General features: G+C 33.7%; 1 protein-coding gene across 3 annotated transcripts in view; it reads left to right on the top strand.

The window, feature by feature from the left end:
• Window positions 1–19,365, top strand: part of BMP2K (BMP2 inducible kinase) — a 118,412-nt gene that overhangs the window by 45,266 nt on the left and 53,781 nt on the right. For all 3 annotated transcript variants that reach the window (XM_070612737.1, XM_008542943.2, XM_070612738.1), the window contains exons 3-7: window positions 3,106–3,211; window positions 9,494–9,636; window positions 11,986–12,107; window positions 14,447–14,528; window positions 18,392–18,524. In XM_070612737.1, the coding sequence (XP_070468838.1) occupies window positions 3,106–3,211; window positions 9,494–9,636; window positions 11,986–12,107; window positions 14,447–14,528; window positions 18,392–18,524 (586 nt within the window). The remainder of the gene's footprint in view (window positions 1–3,105; window positions 3,212–9,493; window positions 9,637–11,985; window positions 12,108–14,446; window positions 14,529–18,391; window positions 18,525–19,365) is intronic.

Here is a 19,365-nt window from a genome sequence, read left to right as displayed (position 1 = left end):
ATTTTCTTTTGGTTTTGCACCATAATATTAACCACCTTTTTGGCAAGTTACTTATTGGTTTATGCACATCTAGAAAATCTTTGAAGATCATTAAATTAACTTGGGAAATTATCTGGGAATTTGTAGTACATTCCTTATAGCCATTCTTAGGGCTAAATACAGCCAATCCTCCCTCTCTTCTTTCTTCTCCTCCCTACTGTAGTTCAATGGGCAAACTACTCTGCTTGCTTTTTTCCTTTTTTAAATACATTTTGATTATAGAATATTTTGAGGATAGAAAAATTTAGAGAAATATATAATGAACACCACTTTACCCACTACCCAGCTAAGAAGTAAGACCTTACAGATACAGATGAAGGCTTCTGTGTATTCTTCCCCAACCATATCCCTACGCTGTTTTCCTCATCCAGAAAGAAACCACTGTCCTGAATTTGGTGTTTACCATTCCCATAGGTATTTAATACATTCACTGTATATGTTTGTATTGACAAACAATAATTAGTTTTGCTTTTCATTTTTAGAATCATTCTGTGAGGTTATTTTTTTGGTGTACTCTCCAATATATGGTAAGGTATCCTTCAGCAAGGGAAAAATTCTTTTTAAATTTTAGGAAAAGTGAAAAATATTTTAATAGGCCATTAAAGAAAATTTTAGTAACTCAGTTAACTAGACTAAACAGTTAAAAACAATTGCAAAATAAAGTTTTCATGTTTTTCAAGGATCCCTTATGCTCAGTGCTCTGGATGGCTTGTTGTTGTCCCCCTCCTCCCCTCGTTTGCCCTCTTTCTCCTCCCTTCTCTTCTCTTCCTCTTCATCATCTACTGTTTATCAAGTGCTAATATATGTATTTAAAATGTTTGTTTTATTGATGTGAAATTCACTTAATATAAAATGAACCATTTTCAAGTGAAAAATTTAGTGGCATTTAGTATATTCACAGTGTTGTGCAACCACCACCTCTGTCAGTTCTAAAACCTTTCGTCGCTCCAGAAGAAGCTCCCCAGCCCATTAAGCAATTGCTCTCTGTGCCCGCCTTGTTCCAGCCCCTGGCGACCACCTATCTGCATTTTGTCTCTATGGATTTACCTGTTCTGGATATTTCATATAAGTAGAGTCATGCAATATTTGACCTTTTGTGTCTAACTTCTTTCACTTAGCATGTTTCAAGGTTCATTGACATTATAAAATGTATCAGTACTTGATTTCTTTTTTTTAAAGTGTTTTTTTTTTTTTTTTGAGGAAGATTAGCCCTGAGCTAACTACTGCCAGTGCTCCTCTTTTTTGCTGAGGAAACCTGGCCCCGAGCTAACATCCGTGGCCATCTTCCTCTGCTTTATACGTGGGATGCCTACCATAGCATGGTGTGCCAAGTGGTGCCATGTCCACACCCGGGATCCAAACCGGCGAACCCCGGGCCGCTGAGAAGCAGAACGTGCGAACTTAACTGCTGCGCCACTGGGCCGGCCCCAGTACTTAATTTCTTTTTGTGGTGAAATAATATTCCATTGTGTGTGTGTATCAATCACAACTTGATTATCTGTTCCTCTGCTGATGGACTTTTTTTAAAAACCGTTGAGGGACATTTGGGCTGTTTCTACCTTTTGGCTATTGTGAATAGTGCTGCTATGAACATGTGTGTATACTTTGTTTAGTACTTGTTTTCAGTTCTTTTGGGTGTATATCTAGGAATGGAATTGCTGGATTATATGGTAATTCTGTATTTAACTTTTTTAGGAACCACTAAACTGTTTTCCATAGCAGCTAAACCATTTTCTGTTCACACCAGCAATGCATGAGAGTTCCAGTTTTTCTACGTCCTTGTAGACACTTGTTATTGTCAGTCCTACTTATCTAACTGCTAAGAGGGGGATTCCTTATTTTGTATCAACATCTTTATCAACACACATTTTGAACCCTTTTGTTTGAAGATAGGCACATTTACACAATCTGACTTACGTGAATTCTGCTTTTTTTGGTCCCTATTTCATAGCTAGACTAGAGTTGATTAGGCTTTGAGACTTGCTTTTTTTAAGGTAAGGCTATTAGCCAAAAAGGTGAAAAGATTTGTCCTTAGATAATGGGGGATCTTAGACTAAGTTCTCTAACTAACTTGAGCCCGGGTGTGGTACTCTTGTGCCATAATTCTTCCTTTCAATAGAATTTGTACAATTTGAGGCATATAAAATAAAGTCATCGACAGCATCAACAGTCAAATACTATGCTTTTGAACAAGATATTTTAGGGAGATGAACTCTTGGGAGCAGTGGTCTTCCAACTTTTTTTGATGACCCGTCTCCCATTATGTATGTCTATTTTTGAATTATTCACATGTTCAGCTGCCATTAGCCAACATCTCAAGTTATATTACACAGTTAAAACTAGGTTTATCATTAACAACAGTGGATGTAAATTCATTTTAAATAGTATTCTTGATAATTATTTTTTAATTTCCAGACCTAATTAGATCATTATTATTTTTAACCTCATTATATACTGATGATTATCTTGTACTAGGAGCAAAAGTGTCAGATTTGCCAATTATTTCTCATTTCCTTGTACTTGTATTATTAGGATTATCTTTACTCTATGGTTTCTTTACAGAAATCTTTTGTAGCCGCTTGTTCATTTTTTAGGTTATTTACTTAAAAGTACATCCATTCATAAATCCACTTAACTAAGTTCACATAAATTGCAATATGTTGCAGGCAGGCAAAACAAACAAATGAGAGTATAATTGTTCATAAATATTAGAGCTTAATTTAGTTTCTTTTTGTGGATAAAAATAAATGTAAGTAAAAATTCTGATATTTTATTCTTGAGTCCCAAAGGACTGTCTTGTACATTCACTTTTGGAGACTCTTGCTTTTGAGTGAAGCATCTCTTTCTTCCTGATTGAATTTAAAAATAGTATTCAGTGATGGTCAATGTAAGTAAATTTTCCGTTGAAACTGTAGTAACCTTTTTGAAATATGTGAAATTCCATACTTAGGCCTAATTCTTACTTTTTGAAATTCTTTAAATATATTAATTTAGACTTCAAAACCATTGCTAACAATAGAGCTTTAAAGTATGTTTTCCAATTTTTAAAATGTTTGTTTTTTACAGAAAGAGCTGTCTGGTCACAAAAATATCGTGGGTTATTTGGACTGTGCTGTTAATTCAATCAGTGATAATGTATGGGAAGTGCTTATCTTAATGGAATATTGTCGAGGTAAGTAGTTTTTGCCTTTATTTTATACTAAAAAAAATTGCCCTTAAAATGGGTTACTAGGTGTCTTGGTTTCTCCCAGGGCAACTGTCACCTAATTCTGGACACTTATTGCAATCTCAGCTTTAATTATCTAATTAAGGAATGCTGTTAAAAAATATTTAAAACCTGGTCATGGTTGCTGCAGTGATAATATGAGCATGTAAATGGACAATTAGAAGAATGCTGTTGGGTTTAAAGCAGGTAATCTCTGCAGGTAGAGAGCAGTTACACTTCTTGCACCCTTACATTTCTTTTATAATCCAACCCAGAAGAGCTTAATGTTTCCATATTAGGGTTGTAAGATTTTTTCCCAGCACTCTACCATGTTATCTTTCAGCATATTAAATGTAATAAATTTCGAGGATGCCTTTTGAGCTATAATTTTTATAAACTCATATTATGTGGTCTTTTGGAGTTCTTTTGTAAATATCCGAAGCTAGAAAACCACATTTTATTTGGACCTAATGTGGTGTTTTCAAAGAAATATTTACTTGTAAAGTATGCTTTCAGAATAATATAATTTTTAAAACATCCTGAATTTTTTTTTTCTTTAATGTGTGTGAAGGGGGTAATTAATCCATTTCCTGCAAACTTGCTTTTTCTTTTTTATCAGACTGCATCTGACAGTTTGGGTTCTAGGGAGCCCTGGTTTATATTTAGATTTTTTAGAGACAGTTATGATTGTTAATTGTGATACCAGGAACTCTTGTTATTTCCTGAAGATTGGAGGAGGAGGAGTGGGGTAGTGGTGATGGAGAAAATATGGTCTCATTTATTCCAGTCTTGTAAGGAAGGAAGGACAGAGGAAGATGAAGTGAGTGAATATTATCACATGTATTGTGATATGTTTATTTCCAAATATAATATAAAAAAATTAGATGTTTTCCTGATTATTTTCTTTTATTTATATCTCATCTTCTCTACTGTAAAGCACTGTGATCTTTTTAAGGAGAAGATACTGATTTTCTCTACCCCACTTTCCTGAATTCTAGCATTTATGATGCTAATTATTAACTGGATTAGAGTTGACCAATAGCCCTTGGTTACGTGTAACTTCTTAGAAATAATTGAATCAGGCATAATCATAACCCTGGATGAGTTTAATTAACTATCATCCAGAAGACATTTTAAAAGGGGAACAAAATGAACTTCAACTTTTAGGGGACTAATTTTATTTTAAAGTAAAAGTATGACCTGAGCTATGTTTTGAGGAAGGCATTCTTTTGTTTTTTAAAAATTTTTTGGAAATCTTATCTAGTTGAATCAACAAGCTTTTACACGAAATTTTAATTTTTATCAACGTAATTCGTGGATATATTTTAAAACGTCAAGTAGTTAAGCTGTGGCTAAATCTGTATCCTTCTGGCCCTTCCCTCTCCGCAGAGGCATTCACTTTAAAATCCTGGAAATGTTTCTTTTCATATTTACTTCCGCATTTCTACACTGCATTATGTAGGAGAATCTGTAGTTTTAGTGAGAGATTTAGAGTATGAAAGAGAAGGGACTAGAAAAGCAGGGATTTTCTGTGATTCTGGGCATGAGGAGGCTCTTGAAAGAAAGTTTGCTGGTGCTATTTCTGATTTTATGTTGTAGATAATATCTCCAAGAAAAGATGAGCATTTTACTGTCAGTGTGGCATATTCTCAGTTTTTGGATTAAATCAACAATCAGTGTTTAAATTATTTTATTTTCCATTTAACTGTGACATGTAATAGTCTGTAATTGCGTTCTTTCTTATCCTTCTTTTTATTTTTCCTGGAGTTAATAATTACCCCACTTTTCATTGGCCTAATTTCCTTCATATGTGTTAGTACTTTAGCCCCACATTCCCCAATGGAAGTGTAAATCTTTGTGTAGTATGTTTAAACATTTTAATATTTGTGTCAATTTCATTTTTTCTTCCCTTAGAAAGTCTCCTTTGGGGAGACTTCAGTTCTGCTTAATTTTGAACAGCATTTAGCTGTCATTCAGGACTTCCCTTTTCCTCCCTCCTGTCTTAGATTCCCTGCTATTCATGCCTCCCCTTGTTTTTACTCCCTCCTTTGGTAGAGCACAGTTTTTAGTAGCTTTTGGATAACAGATTTATGGAATGAAACATTTTTGAAACCTTGTGCATATAAAAATATTTCTATTCTAATCCATATTTGATTTGTTAATTTGGCTGGCTAAAGAGTTGTAGGTTAGAAATAATTTTGATCTAGAATTTGGAAGGAATTATTCCATGTTTTCCTAGTGTTGTTATTGAGAAGTCTGGTGCATTATGATTCCTCAGTTTTTTTATGTGACCTCTTTTTCATGGATGCTTTTAGAATCTTTTCTTTATCCCCAGTGTTCTAAAATTTCAAGATATGTGTGCTTTGCTGATGGGTCATTTTTGGTATCCTTTTTGGGCACTCAGTATTTACGTCTTTCATTTTCTCTGTTCTCTTTTTCTGGACTTTTCATTTTTAGGATGTTATCTTCCTAGATTGATCCTCTGATTTTATTTTTAAAAATTTTTCGTCTTTCTTTTTATTCTACTTGTGTTGGGAGCATTCCTTAAATATATCTTTGAGCTCTTCTATAGAATTCTGTATTTCTACCATGTTATTTGTAATTTTCAGGAACTCCTTGTTCTCTCACTGTTGTTATTCTTTGTTACAATACACCTTGCTCTTGTTTTAGATGCAAATCTTTTGTTGTCTGCAGATATTGATTACAGTTTTTAAAGGCTTTTTTTCAATTTCTTGTGTTTTTGTTTTTTTCTGAATTCTTTCGTATTTTTTATTGTGCGTTTTCTTTTAGGTTAGAAGTTTTCTTCAGATGTTTCACCAGCTAAGCTTACTGCATGTATTGCAGATCAGAATGCACCCTCTCAGTAGGCAATTATGTCTTAAGAGAGGGAATCCAGAGGGCCTGAATAGAGCATTTTCAATTCCTTTTCTCAGATGAATCAATTAGATAAGTTCCTTTTCCCTCCTATGGGGTAGGAGTGAGTTGGAGGGGTAGAGAATAGGGGAAACATGCTCTCTCCTTACTACCTCTATAAAAGCTAATTGTATTGTATAAAATAGTTTAAAAATGAAGGTACTTTTGCAAGGGAGTCAGTGTTATGTATATAGTTCAGGTGCATTGGTTTTGATTATGTAGGGATAAAACTGTATAGAAACTAGAAGAATGTGTTGTATAGCTGATGTACCCCACCATGGTTTCCAGTATCAAATGTTTACAGTCGTCTTTTGTCAGATGTTATATCTCTCTAGGTTCATGGTTTGGCACCACTTAATTTGCTAATATTCTGATGTATAAGTTAAAAAGAAAATTATGTGCTTTAGGTATCAGACTTCCAGAAATCAGAGTTGGTATTTTGAGTTTACTTTTATTACTTTATGAAAAGAGCTTTCATTTGTAGGAGGTGTTCTACAGAAATTCCCATGGATAATATATGTGTTAGCTTTTGCTTAATAACAAAACGTCCCAAACTCAATAGCGTGAAACAACGGTTGTTTATTATTGCTTGTGGATTAGTGAGCGAGCTGTTCTAGCCTGAACGTGGTGGCGTGACACTGCTTGTTTTGGCTGGGCTTGCTCACATCTAGTGGGTTTGCTGGGATTAGTGGGAGTGGCTCTGCTTCACATGTTCTTCCTCTCCTTCCTGGAGCTAACAAGCATATTTTTCTTGTGGAGACAGTAGAAATACAAGTGAGCAAGTAGACGATGTGAGGCCTCTTAAGGCCTAGGCTTGGGGCTGGCACACTGCCACTTCTGCCTTATTCTATTGACCACAGCAAGTCGCACTGAACTGAAATCAAAGAGCAGGACATTCTCTCTGCCCTACTTATTGGGAGGAACTGCAGTTACTGGGCAAAGGGCGTGGATAAAGCAAGGGTTGAAGATTTGGGGCCAATGATGCCATCTACTGCAGATAAAAATTAGTTGTCTTGTAAAAAAAAGTCATAGCAAAATTTAAATGGAATGATAGGTTTCACTCTATGGCTGTCTAAGTTAAATGGTAATAAGTGTAATCTCAGAGATAGGAAAATCGTTGGATGACTACTTCAAGAGGTTAGAAGAATGTTGACTTTTTAAATTTTAGTGATGAAATTGGGCAGAATGTAAAAGCTTTTGTTTAGGAGATGATGCCTGTTTGAAAAATATGGAAAGATTTGAAAGTTATATGCATCTTGTTTTAAAAGACCTTCAGTATACTGAATCTGAATTTTTAAATTTTGAATCTGATTTTTAAATGTTTCATTAGAATATCCTTATGTTAATTTAATTTTCAGAAGACTTTGATTTTGAATAATTAAATTTTGTGTCTGCATTTGAAGTGAGCTCAAATACAGCTTTTAGCTTTTTATGGGGATTTGGATTTTGTGATTCAAAGTTTCTAGCCCAAAGATCTCTGAATGGAAGAAAGAGGATTAATATTTTAAAATTTTCAACTCATTACAACATTGAAAGTTTGGAAGTGGTAGAGTGAGTTCAAGGTTATGGTTTCTTTAGCTGTGAAATGATATTTCAAGAATGTAAATGAATACCAATAAAACACTTTTCATCCTGTTAAATTTTTGGTTAAAATGAGTCAGGGTGTCCGTCAAACAGGAGGATGGAGGAAATTGCTGCCTACCTCCATCTTAGGAGATACCCTGAACAAATTACAACCCAGCAGACTTGTTTTCTGAAAGTTAGGGATTGATAGGGATTGATAACTTGTAAAATTTAATGTTTTTTCTGCTTTAAAATTCTAAGAAAAAACTATTTCACAAAATACATGACAGTGCTGTTTAGACAATAATAGTAAAAGTAACAGGTGTATATGAACTTTTTTACAGATTACAAAGTAGCAAACATTTATTTATCCAATCTTGTTAAAGAAAAGTATCAAGTTAACTATAAGCTTGCCCTTTTAAATTCCCAAACTTGATTTTTGTTAGAATGCTTTCTGAATGAATTACGTGTTCACTTGTGTTCTTAAAATATAACAATAGTTAACTTTTTCTTAATAATTAAGAGTTGTCATTATTAGCCCATCAATTATTATAGTATATTGTAATACATAATAATCCTCTCAGGGCTCTTTGGTATGTGTGGCTATTGATGTTAGTAAGTTACGCTGCCCATTATCTGTTACCAGGTTAGAGCATTAGCCTCTTAACCTATCTCGCCATTTCCACTCTTATGATTCCCCGCATCCCCCAATCGAGGAGGTCTTTTAAAAAGTCAAATCAGCTGGCCGGCCTGGTGGCGCAGCGGTTAAGTTTGCACGTTATTCTTCTCGGCGGCCAGGGGTTCACTGGTTTGGATTCTGGGTGCCGACATGGCACCGCTTGGCCTGCCATGCTGTGGTAGGCGTCCCAAGTATAAAGTAGAGGAAGATGGGCATGGATGTTAGCTCAGGGCCAGTCTTCCTTAGCAAAAAGAGGAGGATTGGCAGTAGTTAGCTCAGGGCTAATCTTCCTCAAAAAAAAAAAAAAGGCAAATCGGGAAGTTTCTTCGGTTCTCAAGATAAAATCTAAAGTATGGCTGATCACTGTCTATGTTGTCAGTGTCATCTCACCTTACTCTCTTATCTGCTTCCTAGACCATATCCACTTGGGCTTTCTTTAAATTGTTCAAGTCATTAAGCCCTTTCCCAAATTAGAGACCTTTGTACATGCCACTCGCTATTGCTAGCATGCTGTTCTCCCAAATCTCTGCCTGGTTAGTTCCTAATTATCCTTCACTTCCTTGTGCAGCTCTTATCTGACATCCACTCCTCCCCATCTTCCCCATCCTCCTTCACCAATTTGAATTTAGGTTTCTCTCGTATTATCCTTATTGTATGTAATTATGATATACATTTGTGTGATTGTTTATCTCTGCCTTTAGACTATAAATTCCATGATAATAGAAACTATATTTTTGTTCACCATTGTTTACTTAATAACTAGCACAGTGTAGAGTAACTGTTTCTTCAAATTTGTGATGCCATCAATTATAAGGTCCACTCTGATTTCAGAGATGTCAAAATGTTAAAAAATGGTCAGTAACATTAGCAGGCCATCTTCTATCTTAAGATGTTTTCATCTCAGAGATGTAAAATGTGAAAAAATGTATGTCATTGAATCAGTACAATGTGGTATAATACGTATCCTTACATGAGAATTATGAAAAAGCCAGTTCCCCATTGCCTGAGACCATAAAGGCATTTCTTAATTTCTTTATTTGTGATAAACTTCCTTTATTAAAAATATGTCGTCTCAAAATTACTCTTTTGGTTAGCTGGGCAGGTAGTGAATCAGATGAACAAGAAGCTGCAGACGGGTTTTACGGAGTCAGAAGTGTTGCAGATCTTCTGTGATGCCTGTGAAGCTGTTGCAAGGTTGCATCAATGTAAGACTCCAATAATTCACCGGGATCTGAAGGTATGAACCCTAGACTACTTATGGATAATACAGTTTAAGCTTTGGAGTTAAAGTGTTTTTGGATTGTCTTCATCTAAATTAGTTGTTATTACCGGCACTGAGATCAGCCTCTGTCCTCTGCTCCATTTCCTGAGGCCGTCTAAAGACTGACTGTGGAATTGAAATCGTGCTTTCCATGTCCCTGAAGCTTGCTAGTATCGCTACAGAGGAGGGTTTTGTGCCCTCTACTCTGCTTCTGTTTTACATCATAGGCTTCTTTAAAAGGTTTCATTTGAACAAAAGTGTGAACGTCACTGACACAGGTTGAATGTCCCTTCACACTATTCTCTCCCAGTTCAGTATCCCTCCTGTTTCCTGTAATCCTTATTAAGCATGAGTGTTTTCCAGAGATGCTGGAGGTAACCGTAAATGGGTCTCTTTACTCATTTATTTATAATTTACTATAGTTTGGTGGTGATCGTCTTTAAAGTGTCTTTATCTTACCCTTTGTGGGCTCTGACCTCTTGTATATGGTACCAACTTGTTACACTGGAAAAAATCCCCGAAGGGGATTGAACCTTCCTAGAATCCTATAGCTAGAGATATCATTGCACATATCATTTAGAAACATGTGTCCTCTTTGATGCCTACAAACACTAAGATTACAAAAATTCCTCTTCCTGAAGTACTTTATGCCCAGATATCCCATAGCTAACCTTTCCCCACCTTCAGGTCTGCTCAGATTCAACTTCTCAGTGAGCCCTATCTTGAGCCACCTTATTTATAATTATAGCCTGACATTTCCATTATCTACTTCCTTTAACCTTTTATTAGGTCTTGTCACTTTCTAAAATACTATAGCATTTGCTTTGTATTATACCTATTGTTTATTTTCTGTCCTCTCCCATTAGAATGTAAGCTCCCTGTGGGCAGGGATTTTTCTCTTTTGTAGGATGTATCCAAGTGTTTAGAATGGTGCCTGCCACATAGCAGGGTCTCAGTAAATATTTAATGAATGAGTGAATCCCACTTCTGACTGACTGTACAAAATATATGAAAGGTGATTATAAAAAGCTCTTAAGATGTAAGACAGTACAAGATGTCACTTAGGGTATAGGTTGTTAACCATGAAAGCATCATCTAGGGAAACCTACAGTCAAAGGATAAAAGTTAAGGTGAGATTGAAATGCCTGACCACAGACCTCTGTCCTTTAATTTGGATAGCCAGTATAGTGCATTTTGGTTCTTTTGAATATGCAACTTTTATATTTTCCCTAATAATTTGGTATGGTTTTTTTTGTGCTGTTATAGCTCATTAACTTTTTTCATATAAAGTTGATGTTTTCAGCTGAATCTTCTTGATTTAATTAAAATCAGAAAAGACATTGAACTGCATAATTTTGCATAGGCCATATATCACATGCTTAGTTTTTTTTACATGTGTAAATTTATGCAAAGCTACGTTTAAGTAGTTTTTTTATATGTCTTTATTGTGTGCAAATTTTTTAAAAAAGATTAAAATGAAATATAGCAGAAAAATTATAAAGAAACTAATATGGGCATTTTGGTAGAGTGGAGAGAAATTGAATTACTTGTCCAAGACTGTATCATAAGAATAAAAAATATTGTGGAAAAAATGTTATAATTGTATCATTTGTTTACTTTATTCCAGTACTGTTCTAAGTACTTTACAGGTTTTAATTCATTTAATTTTTACAACAATCTCATGTAATAGATATTACCTTCCCCGTTTTATAGATAAGGAAACTAAAGCACAAGAGTCGTTAAGGAAATTGTCCAAGGGTATATGCTAGTAGCAAGAGGTTGGCTGTGAACCCACATTCCTCTGTGTTAGAAACTGTATACTAATTTGTTTATTTAAGTTAGTACAACTCTGACCTACAAGTTAAGGCATGAAGTCAAATCTGTGTTTTTCAATGTAATATTTTAGATAAAAATGGTATTAGGAGTCAGTCGGGGTAGAATTTTAATGGTTTTTCTCACTACTTGTCTGTTGATAAGCTGAAGTGTCAGAAAAGGAGAAAAATGCAAGTATAGTATAGATGCTAACTGCTGCTAGTTCTCCTTCACTGAAGCAGTTTAGGGAGGATTTAGAGTTTCTCGGCCCCTGCAAAAATCGTCTGGGATGGGAGAAGCACTTCTCTGTTCTTAGTAAGAGAAGCAGGAGACATAGTAAAGTATATTTTTGCTCTGATTCATTTGTCCTTTCTTGTAATTGGAAGTATCTCAGATCTCTCGCTATATATAATACAGCACAGACCCTTCGATGTTTATTGTGTAAAAACATGATTGTAAAAAGATAATGTTTACTTTGAAAATACTACTAATTATTGATTTTCTTTTCTTAAGGTAGAAAATATTTTGTTGAATGACAGTGGAAACTATGTACTTTGTGACTTTGGCAGTGCCACTAACAAGTTTCTTAATCCTCAAAAAGATGGAGTTAATGTAGTAGAGGAAGAAATTAAAAAGTAAGTGTCTATCTTTATTGTACTTTGTCTCATGGGAATTTTAGTTCACTTGAGTCTGTGACCAGCTCTGCTAATACAAATTTTAGGTATTCTGCTTATAGATTTCTTCAAAATATTTCTATGCCATTGACATTGATTATGTCAGATCTAGCTCAGTAGGAAATACATTTTACCACAGATACAAGTTTTTCATCTATATTGTCAACAAGTTTATCAAGAGGTTTGTTAAATGAGCTCTAATAATTAGTGGAATTATTAAAGGGAGTTTTAAGTGATTGTTGAGTTCGGTTAAACATCTTTGTTTTTACTGATACTGAAGATTTGTGCTTGTTAGGAAAAAATTAAATTATTTGAAAACATTTAAGCTTTTACTTCATATTTAATATTGATTGACTTCTGCATGCATTAAAAATAATGTGGAAGTTGTGTTACTTTGTAATAGTGTATTGGCAAGCTCTCTGGTAGAAATGTAAGTCATATCTGCTTTATACATATAAAGCGTATCTATTTTCTTAATCTTTTACTTTCCATGGTTGTGAGAGTGCCTATAAGGACCTCTCTCTGACTTTTCTGTTTTCTAGTTTTAGAAAATAGAACTGTTTTTAAATCTTAAATTACCTTAATAAAATGACACAATGCAGAAAGATCTGTCAGAATAGGAATTTCTAAGTAGTTACCTTTTCCAAGTTGCCTTTCTTCACTTCCTCACAAGTTCTCAATTGTTTAAGACCACGTAGGAGCTATCATTTGAACTGCAATGTGTATTTCGAAATAGCTCAAGTAGAGCTGATACTACTCTGGTCCATTTTTATAAGGTTGTGGATTTCTAGACAAGGTAATTTTTCTCAGGAAACTTAGCCTATGTTGATTATGTTAGATTCCATAAAAACAGACATCTTAGGAAGTACATAAATGTCCTGAAGAACACAAGAACTATACCTGATTGAATTGGCTTCTTGGGGATATATGTATATACATATAGTTTTTAAAAAAATTATCGGATTATGGGGCCAGCCTGGTGGTATAGCCCTTAAGTTCGCATGTTCTGCTTCAGTGGCCCAGGGTTCATGGTTTGGATCTTGGGCGTGAACCTATGCACTGCTCATCAAGCTATGCTGAGGTGATGTCCCAAGTGCAAAATACGGGAAGACTGGCACAGATGTTTGCTCTGGGACAATTTTCCTCACCAAAAAAAAAAAAAAAAAAAAAAAAATTATGATATATAATGACTCTAGGATTCTGCTCAAGCATCTCTGACTTCCTGGAAGTTTCCTTTCTTGCTGTTGAGCTCTGAAGTATAGTTAAAGTTTAGTAGAATTTTGCGTTAATGATGAATGCAAACTTGTAATGGGTTCTTATGCTTTGTAGCTCAGTTGAGGAGTTAGTGGGTATTTATTCAGGGCCTACAATGTAATGGACATTGTTTATGGTGCTGCTGTATAGCAGTGAGCAAAAGTCCTGCCCTCAGTCAGTTTATATCCTGGTTTCTTAGGTGCTCCTTTGTAATAGTATCGCTCAGAATATCTTACCAATCAGGATAATTTGTAAGTAAGGTGGTAGAATGTTGAGCTTTAAGATACTTCATGTAAAATAAAATGTATAAACACTCAAAATGAATGTTAAATTATGCCACGATATAGGAAGTCCTTCCATATTCTTATAATTTCTGCCATGAAATTGAGCACAACTTCATTAAAATATTCTGTTCATAATGGAGTTGGGGTTTTTATATTGGTAACTATTTATTCATAGTGTCTTTTAATTCCAAATAGCTTATGATGGCAGTTAGCATTAGAAGCATACTTAATTATTGTGGTTAGAATTATGAGAACTAGATTACTTTTAAAACAACAGTTATAAAAACAAACCTAAAGGAATTTTACTACCATGTGCAAGGAAGTATGTTTGAGTCCATAAAAACAAACTCCTTAATAAACATATACATTAATTTTTTGAGAGGGTAGAAGTTTTGCTTTTAAATTAATAGACTAAAATATTTTGATAAGCATATTTTAAGTCAAATTATGGTTTTTCAAATGGGAAATTTAAGAAAAACTATATTTCCAATACGTTGTCTTTATTTAAGATTTTTCTATTAAAGAAAATAAGTTTTTATATCATTAGATGCTATTGCACTTATTGAATAAAAATGTGTATAGATACTTTGTATTGTTTAATCCTTGATGGACTTTTAATGAGCTTTTAAAAATAGTATTATCTCTAAATAACGTTATTGAACATGAAAGTTTTTTGTAGTATTTTATGTAGAAGCATTGTAGTATCTGTCTTTTTTTTTTTTATTTTTATATCTCCACTCCGTTTCACTTATTTACTGCCAGGTATACAACTCTGTCATACAGAGCCCCTGAAATGATCAACCTTTATGGAGGGAAACCCATCACCACCAAGGCTGATATCTGGGTAAGGCCAAGGAAGGCTGACATTTTCTCTAACCAAATTTAAAAGATATGAGTTCAGTTGATTACTTTCCTTCTGTCCCCCAAAAGGTATTTCCTAATGAGTAGAAGAGAATGGTGTACAAGAGAGCTTCATATTCAGGAGAAGAAAAATATTAGAACATTTTATCTTCTTAATCCTGAAATGGAAAGCTTAGGTATAAAAAAGCAAATAAAGGACTTCCATATAATGTAACTTTTTACCACAGTATTTTTTGGAATTTAGATTATATATGAGTGTTAACATCTTTTTGATTGAGTGGAATTTTGGTTGATTACAGTATGAAAAAGCTGGCCATAACTCTTAAGTAATTACACTGACAATTTTCTGGGGTATTTTAGGATCTTTTAATGGAAACTAACATGAGTAAAACTTTTTTGCTAATTATAAACATACCAATGACTAATTTCTCTATTTTGAAATTCTTTATCATTTAGCATATATATCTGGATTGAATTATTGAGGTAGATCATATTTCTATTAGTTGAACTTTATGTTAGAATGTCAGTACTTCTTAAGAACTTATTTCATAAATAAAATATGTTTTGACTGTATTTAATAAACTAGCAGGAAACTCTATTTTAAATGTGAATTCATATAAATTCAACAAATGTTTAGCCATATCTACCACTAATGAACATATTAGGGATGGAAAAAATTCCTTTGAAAATAGTTCTAGAGTTTACAAGCAAAGTCATTTTATTTTGTTTTTAAACCATAATATCTCCTTGGTTGTCTTCTCCTGGCCTTCTCTAGTAAGGGTTGGGATACCAAATGTTTTCGCAAGGTAATAAAAAAGAATATCTTTGATATCTTTTCATTAGTCTCCATAATACGTACTTTTTCACTAAACAGTGATTCTTAAATCTTATGGTACTTAAATTTTTACCTGTATACATAATTGAATCAAACCAGAAGTATGTTTGATTTAGTAAATTTGATACTGCTTATATATCACCACCTTCTATAAGTCAAACTCAGTTTGCTTTCCTCAGCATCAACATTTGACTCATTATGGCTTACAGTATGTAGTGTAGAAAGTAAATTCAATTGGGTCTTAATTTATAATATGAAGGTTTTAGAAGAGGTCGCTGTGGAAATCATTTCTGGCCTAATTTTGTGAGTGTTTTTGAAATCCGTATTGCCTAAAAGAATATTTCAACAGCAGAGGAAAAACAGACATCATAACTTCACTACAGCTTTGAGATCCTCAAAGGTTGATTAAAAAAAAATTAATCTCCTAGCACACGATTATTACCCAATATATTAACAAAAAGGAAGGAATCCTTTTTTTTGTTCATTTTTCACCCGATTTAGTATGCATGCCAGGCAGCATACTAAGTTGCCAGTGATAAGTTTAAAATTAATACCGTTTGTAATTAGAATATCAGGTAGTATTTCTATATTGGATAACTGGGTATAGCTATGGAATTACAAATAGATACTCAAAGAGTTAAAAAAAGCAAGAAAAATAATCAGAAAATAGAATCTATGTTTATATGCTTGACAGAGTTAGAATTTTAATTTGCATGATGCCATTTTTATGCTTTTCTTAGCTCAGGTGAAACAGAAGTATACAACAACATTTTAGGTATGAATTAAAGAATATCCAGAAAAAATATTCCATTCATATTGGTTGAGAATTATATTTCTGATCCTGTTTCAGGATAGTATAGTTTCAGGATTCAGACAGTTATGATATTTGTGTTAAAGTATTTATTTAGTACCTTATATTTGGGGAAGAAAATTTTTTTTGCTTGGAAGTTTCCATTGTAGGTAATTTTTATCCTGAGATTGAGGATGCTGATTTTATTAAGCATTAGGAAATTCAGTGAGAGATCCTTGATGTTACCGTTTAATGAGAAAAATTGAAGATGATGAGACTCAGCTTTCAAAATCAGGTCATTTGTTCCCTCCTGTTTCCTGAACAGTTCTCATTCTATCAAATTGATAAAGAGGGAAATGCCTTTGGTGTGGAAAAATTGGGACACCTCATTGTGTTCACACTATGTGAACCAGAGAATTTTAGATTTATGTTTTTTGAGTATACGGCATTGCTATCTAAAATTGTTATCTGGCAACTCCTACATTTACTCTAACACAGGACACATTACTAAAGGTTTGATTGATAAGATAAAACTGGCTAAAATGCCGATTTACTTTGCTTAGACTGTCCTCTGGGCAGTAGAAAGGTGTAGTTTAATGCAGATATTATACCATTAATAGTATTTTTGTAGTGCTGTTAGGGAGCCTTATGTTCAATTTGCCGCAAAAATGCTGAAAATATCTTCCTTATAGAAAAGAGCATCATAAATACTTTTTAAGCCACATTGAACTGGTTATTTCTATTCAGAATCTTTAAAAATTCTGTTAGTCACATAATAAATAACCCAATAATGTTTTGAACTAATATGTTGAAATTTTTAGGCCTTTAAACTTTTTTCATATAACATATAACAATATATATTATATGTTATAATTTGGAAAATAATGTTTTGTAAATTAATATTGAACTCACAAAGGTATTTCTGTATGTTGTAATCTTCATAGTATTAATAAAATTAGTATATTTGTTAGTTGCATTTGCTAAGTTGATATGTAGAGAAAATCCAACAAAGGGAAGCTGATTTGCTAACTTTTAGGTAGTGAGGCCCAATTTTAGTATTGCTGATATAATTGTATACAAACTATTGGATAATTTTATACAATCTGTTTAGAATGAGAAATGCCGCTTATACTCTTAAGGCGTATAGATGACACTTGTTGTAATAACATAGTGATTTCTTAACCCTAAAATCACATTTTATTACTACTTCTCAGGTTTGTGGTGTTAGCAGCTTAGCTAGAAATTTCTTATGCTACTTTTCCAGATGTAATTTGTGTTTTAGAGTATTTTGTCTTCATTGTCCACAAGTAGACTGATTAGTGCCATGATGTCTATGGAGCCATGAAAGTGAAGCAGACAGAGCCCTTCCTTTTTGAATTTTAATATAGATTACCCAGGTATAAACTTGATTAGTAGAATGTAGAATAATAATGATAGGATTATACACAGAAAATGAGGACTAATTTTTATAATATGAAACAATGACATGTGTTTAGTGAATAATCAATTAAAAGGTATTGACAGTTGTCTGATAAATTTAACTGTGCTGGCTAACTCAGATTTGGAATCTCAGGATTTTAAAACATGTTTTACAGTGAATTTATAAAAAATGCTGCTAGAAGGAGCCTTGTGCTTATTTTGTTTGTTATATGTTAGTTATATACCAAATACGGTCGTGCGCTGCATAACAACGTTTCAGTCAATGATGGGCTGCATATATGACAGTGAGCCCGTGAGATTAGTACCATGTAGCCTCCATGTGTAGTAGGCTAAACCATCTAGGTTTGTGTAAGTGCACTCTGATCGCACGACGACTCAGTCGCCTAATGACGCATTTCTTAGAACATACCCCTGTTGTTAAGGGACACGTTACTGTATATATTTTCCTTGTAGAAGAATAAGAATACAATTTTTTTCCCAAAAGGAACCAGCCACTTTTCATCTTAGTTATATCATTCATGATCTAGAGTTTTGTGATAGCATTAATTCAGCCAACTTGCCACAGATATGATAGAAAAAAACGGAAATATTAAGTTAAATGTCTTTTTAAAAATTAAGCACATTAATTTGTGTAAGCAGTAATTTGTGAAAAGATTGGTCCAGTATAGAAACAGGGCTTTTTTTAAATAACGCATTTAGTTTTTGATTTGGGGGTCTTTTTATCTCGTGGTTAAGTTGATTACTTGAGCTCTGATGATGTTCATGCTTTTTTGTTTTACAGGCCCTGGGCTGTTTACTGTATAAACTCTGCTTCTTCACTCTTCCTTTTGGTGAGAGTCAGGTTGCTATCTGCGATGGCAGCTTCACCATCCCAGACAATTCTCGTTACTCCCATAACATACATTGCTTAATAAGTAAGTACTCGGAAAAATTATAATATATTGTACTTAGTGCCTGCTGTTTACATTCTTTTACCTAAACCTAGTCTTCTAATTTTATACAGTATGATTTTGTGAAACTGTAGTAAATAAAAACATTTAAAAAGATGTTGATAAGACTTTTAGAGGAGTAAAAGCAGCCTAATTACTGATTAGTACGTGGATATTTTTAAGGCCTTAGACAAGCTTTTGTAGAACACAGAGGTTATGTAATTAAGGAAACTGGAATTTCTGGAAAAACTTACAACATAACATTTAATTATTTAGTCTTTCTACTTTTGAAATCCAAATATCCAGATCTGTTGCTTGTTTGGATAAAAGTATTGCTAATCTTAGATTGTAGCTTATTTGGCCATCCTTTTTAATATCTATTCTTTACTGATTGTAAAACGGTTATCGCAAAGCAATCCAAGTGTAGTATTAGAAGGAGTAGTCCTGTGGGCTGTTGATTCCAAAAGAACACCTTAGTGTTCCTCCCAGCCTTCTTGAAGATTCTTTTCTTCCTTTTGATAGATACTGTAATTTAGTTTTTTATGTATATACATGGTGAAAATTTCTGAAAAAGATGATATCGGGCCAGGGGGAGGACCATCAGATGTTAAAATATATTAGGAAGCCGCAGCATTTAAACAGTACCTCTCAGCACTGTTTAAATTGTTTCTAGCATTTCTATTCTGTTTCTTTTTCATTTTAAGTATCCCCTGTCATAGCCTTCAGCTACATAGATCAATGCAATAGAAAAGAGAGTCAATCTAAATATATTTGATGTTTTGTGTGATAAAGATGGCAGTTCAACTCAGTGCGGAAAAAGAGATGG

This window comes from Equus przewalskii, chromosome 3 (assembly GCF_037783145.1).
Source record: "Equus przewalskii isolate Varuska chromosome 3, EquPr2, whole genome shotgun sequence".
NCBI lineage: Eukaryota > Metazoa > Chordata > Mammalia > Perissodactyla > Equidae > Equus > Equus przewalskii.
The sequence above is the reverse complement of the archived record's forward strand: the minus strand, read 5'-3'. Positions and strand labels throughout refer to the sequence as shown.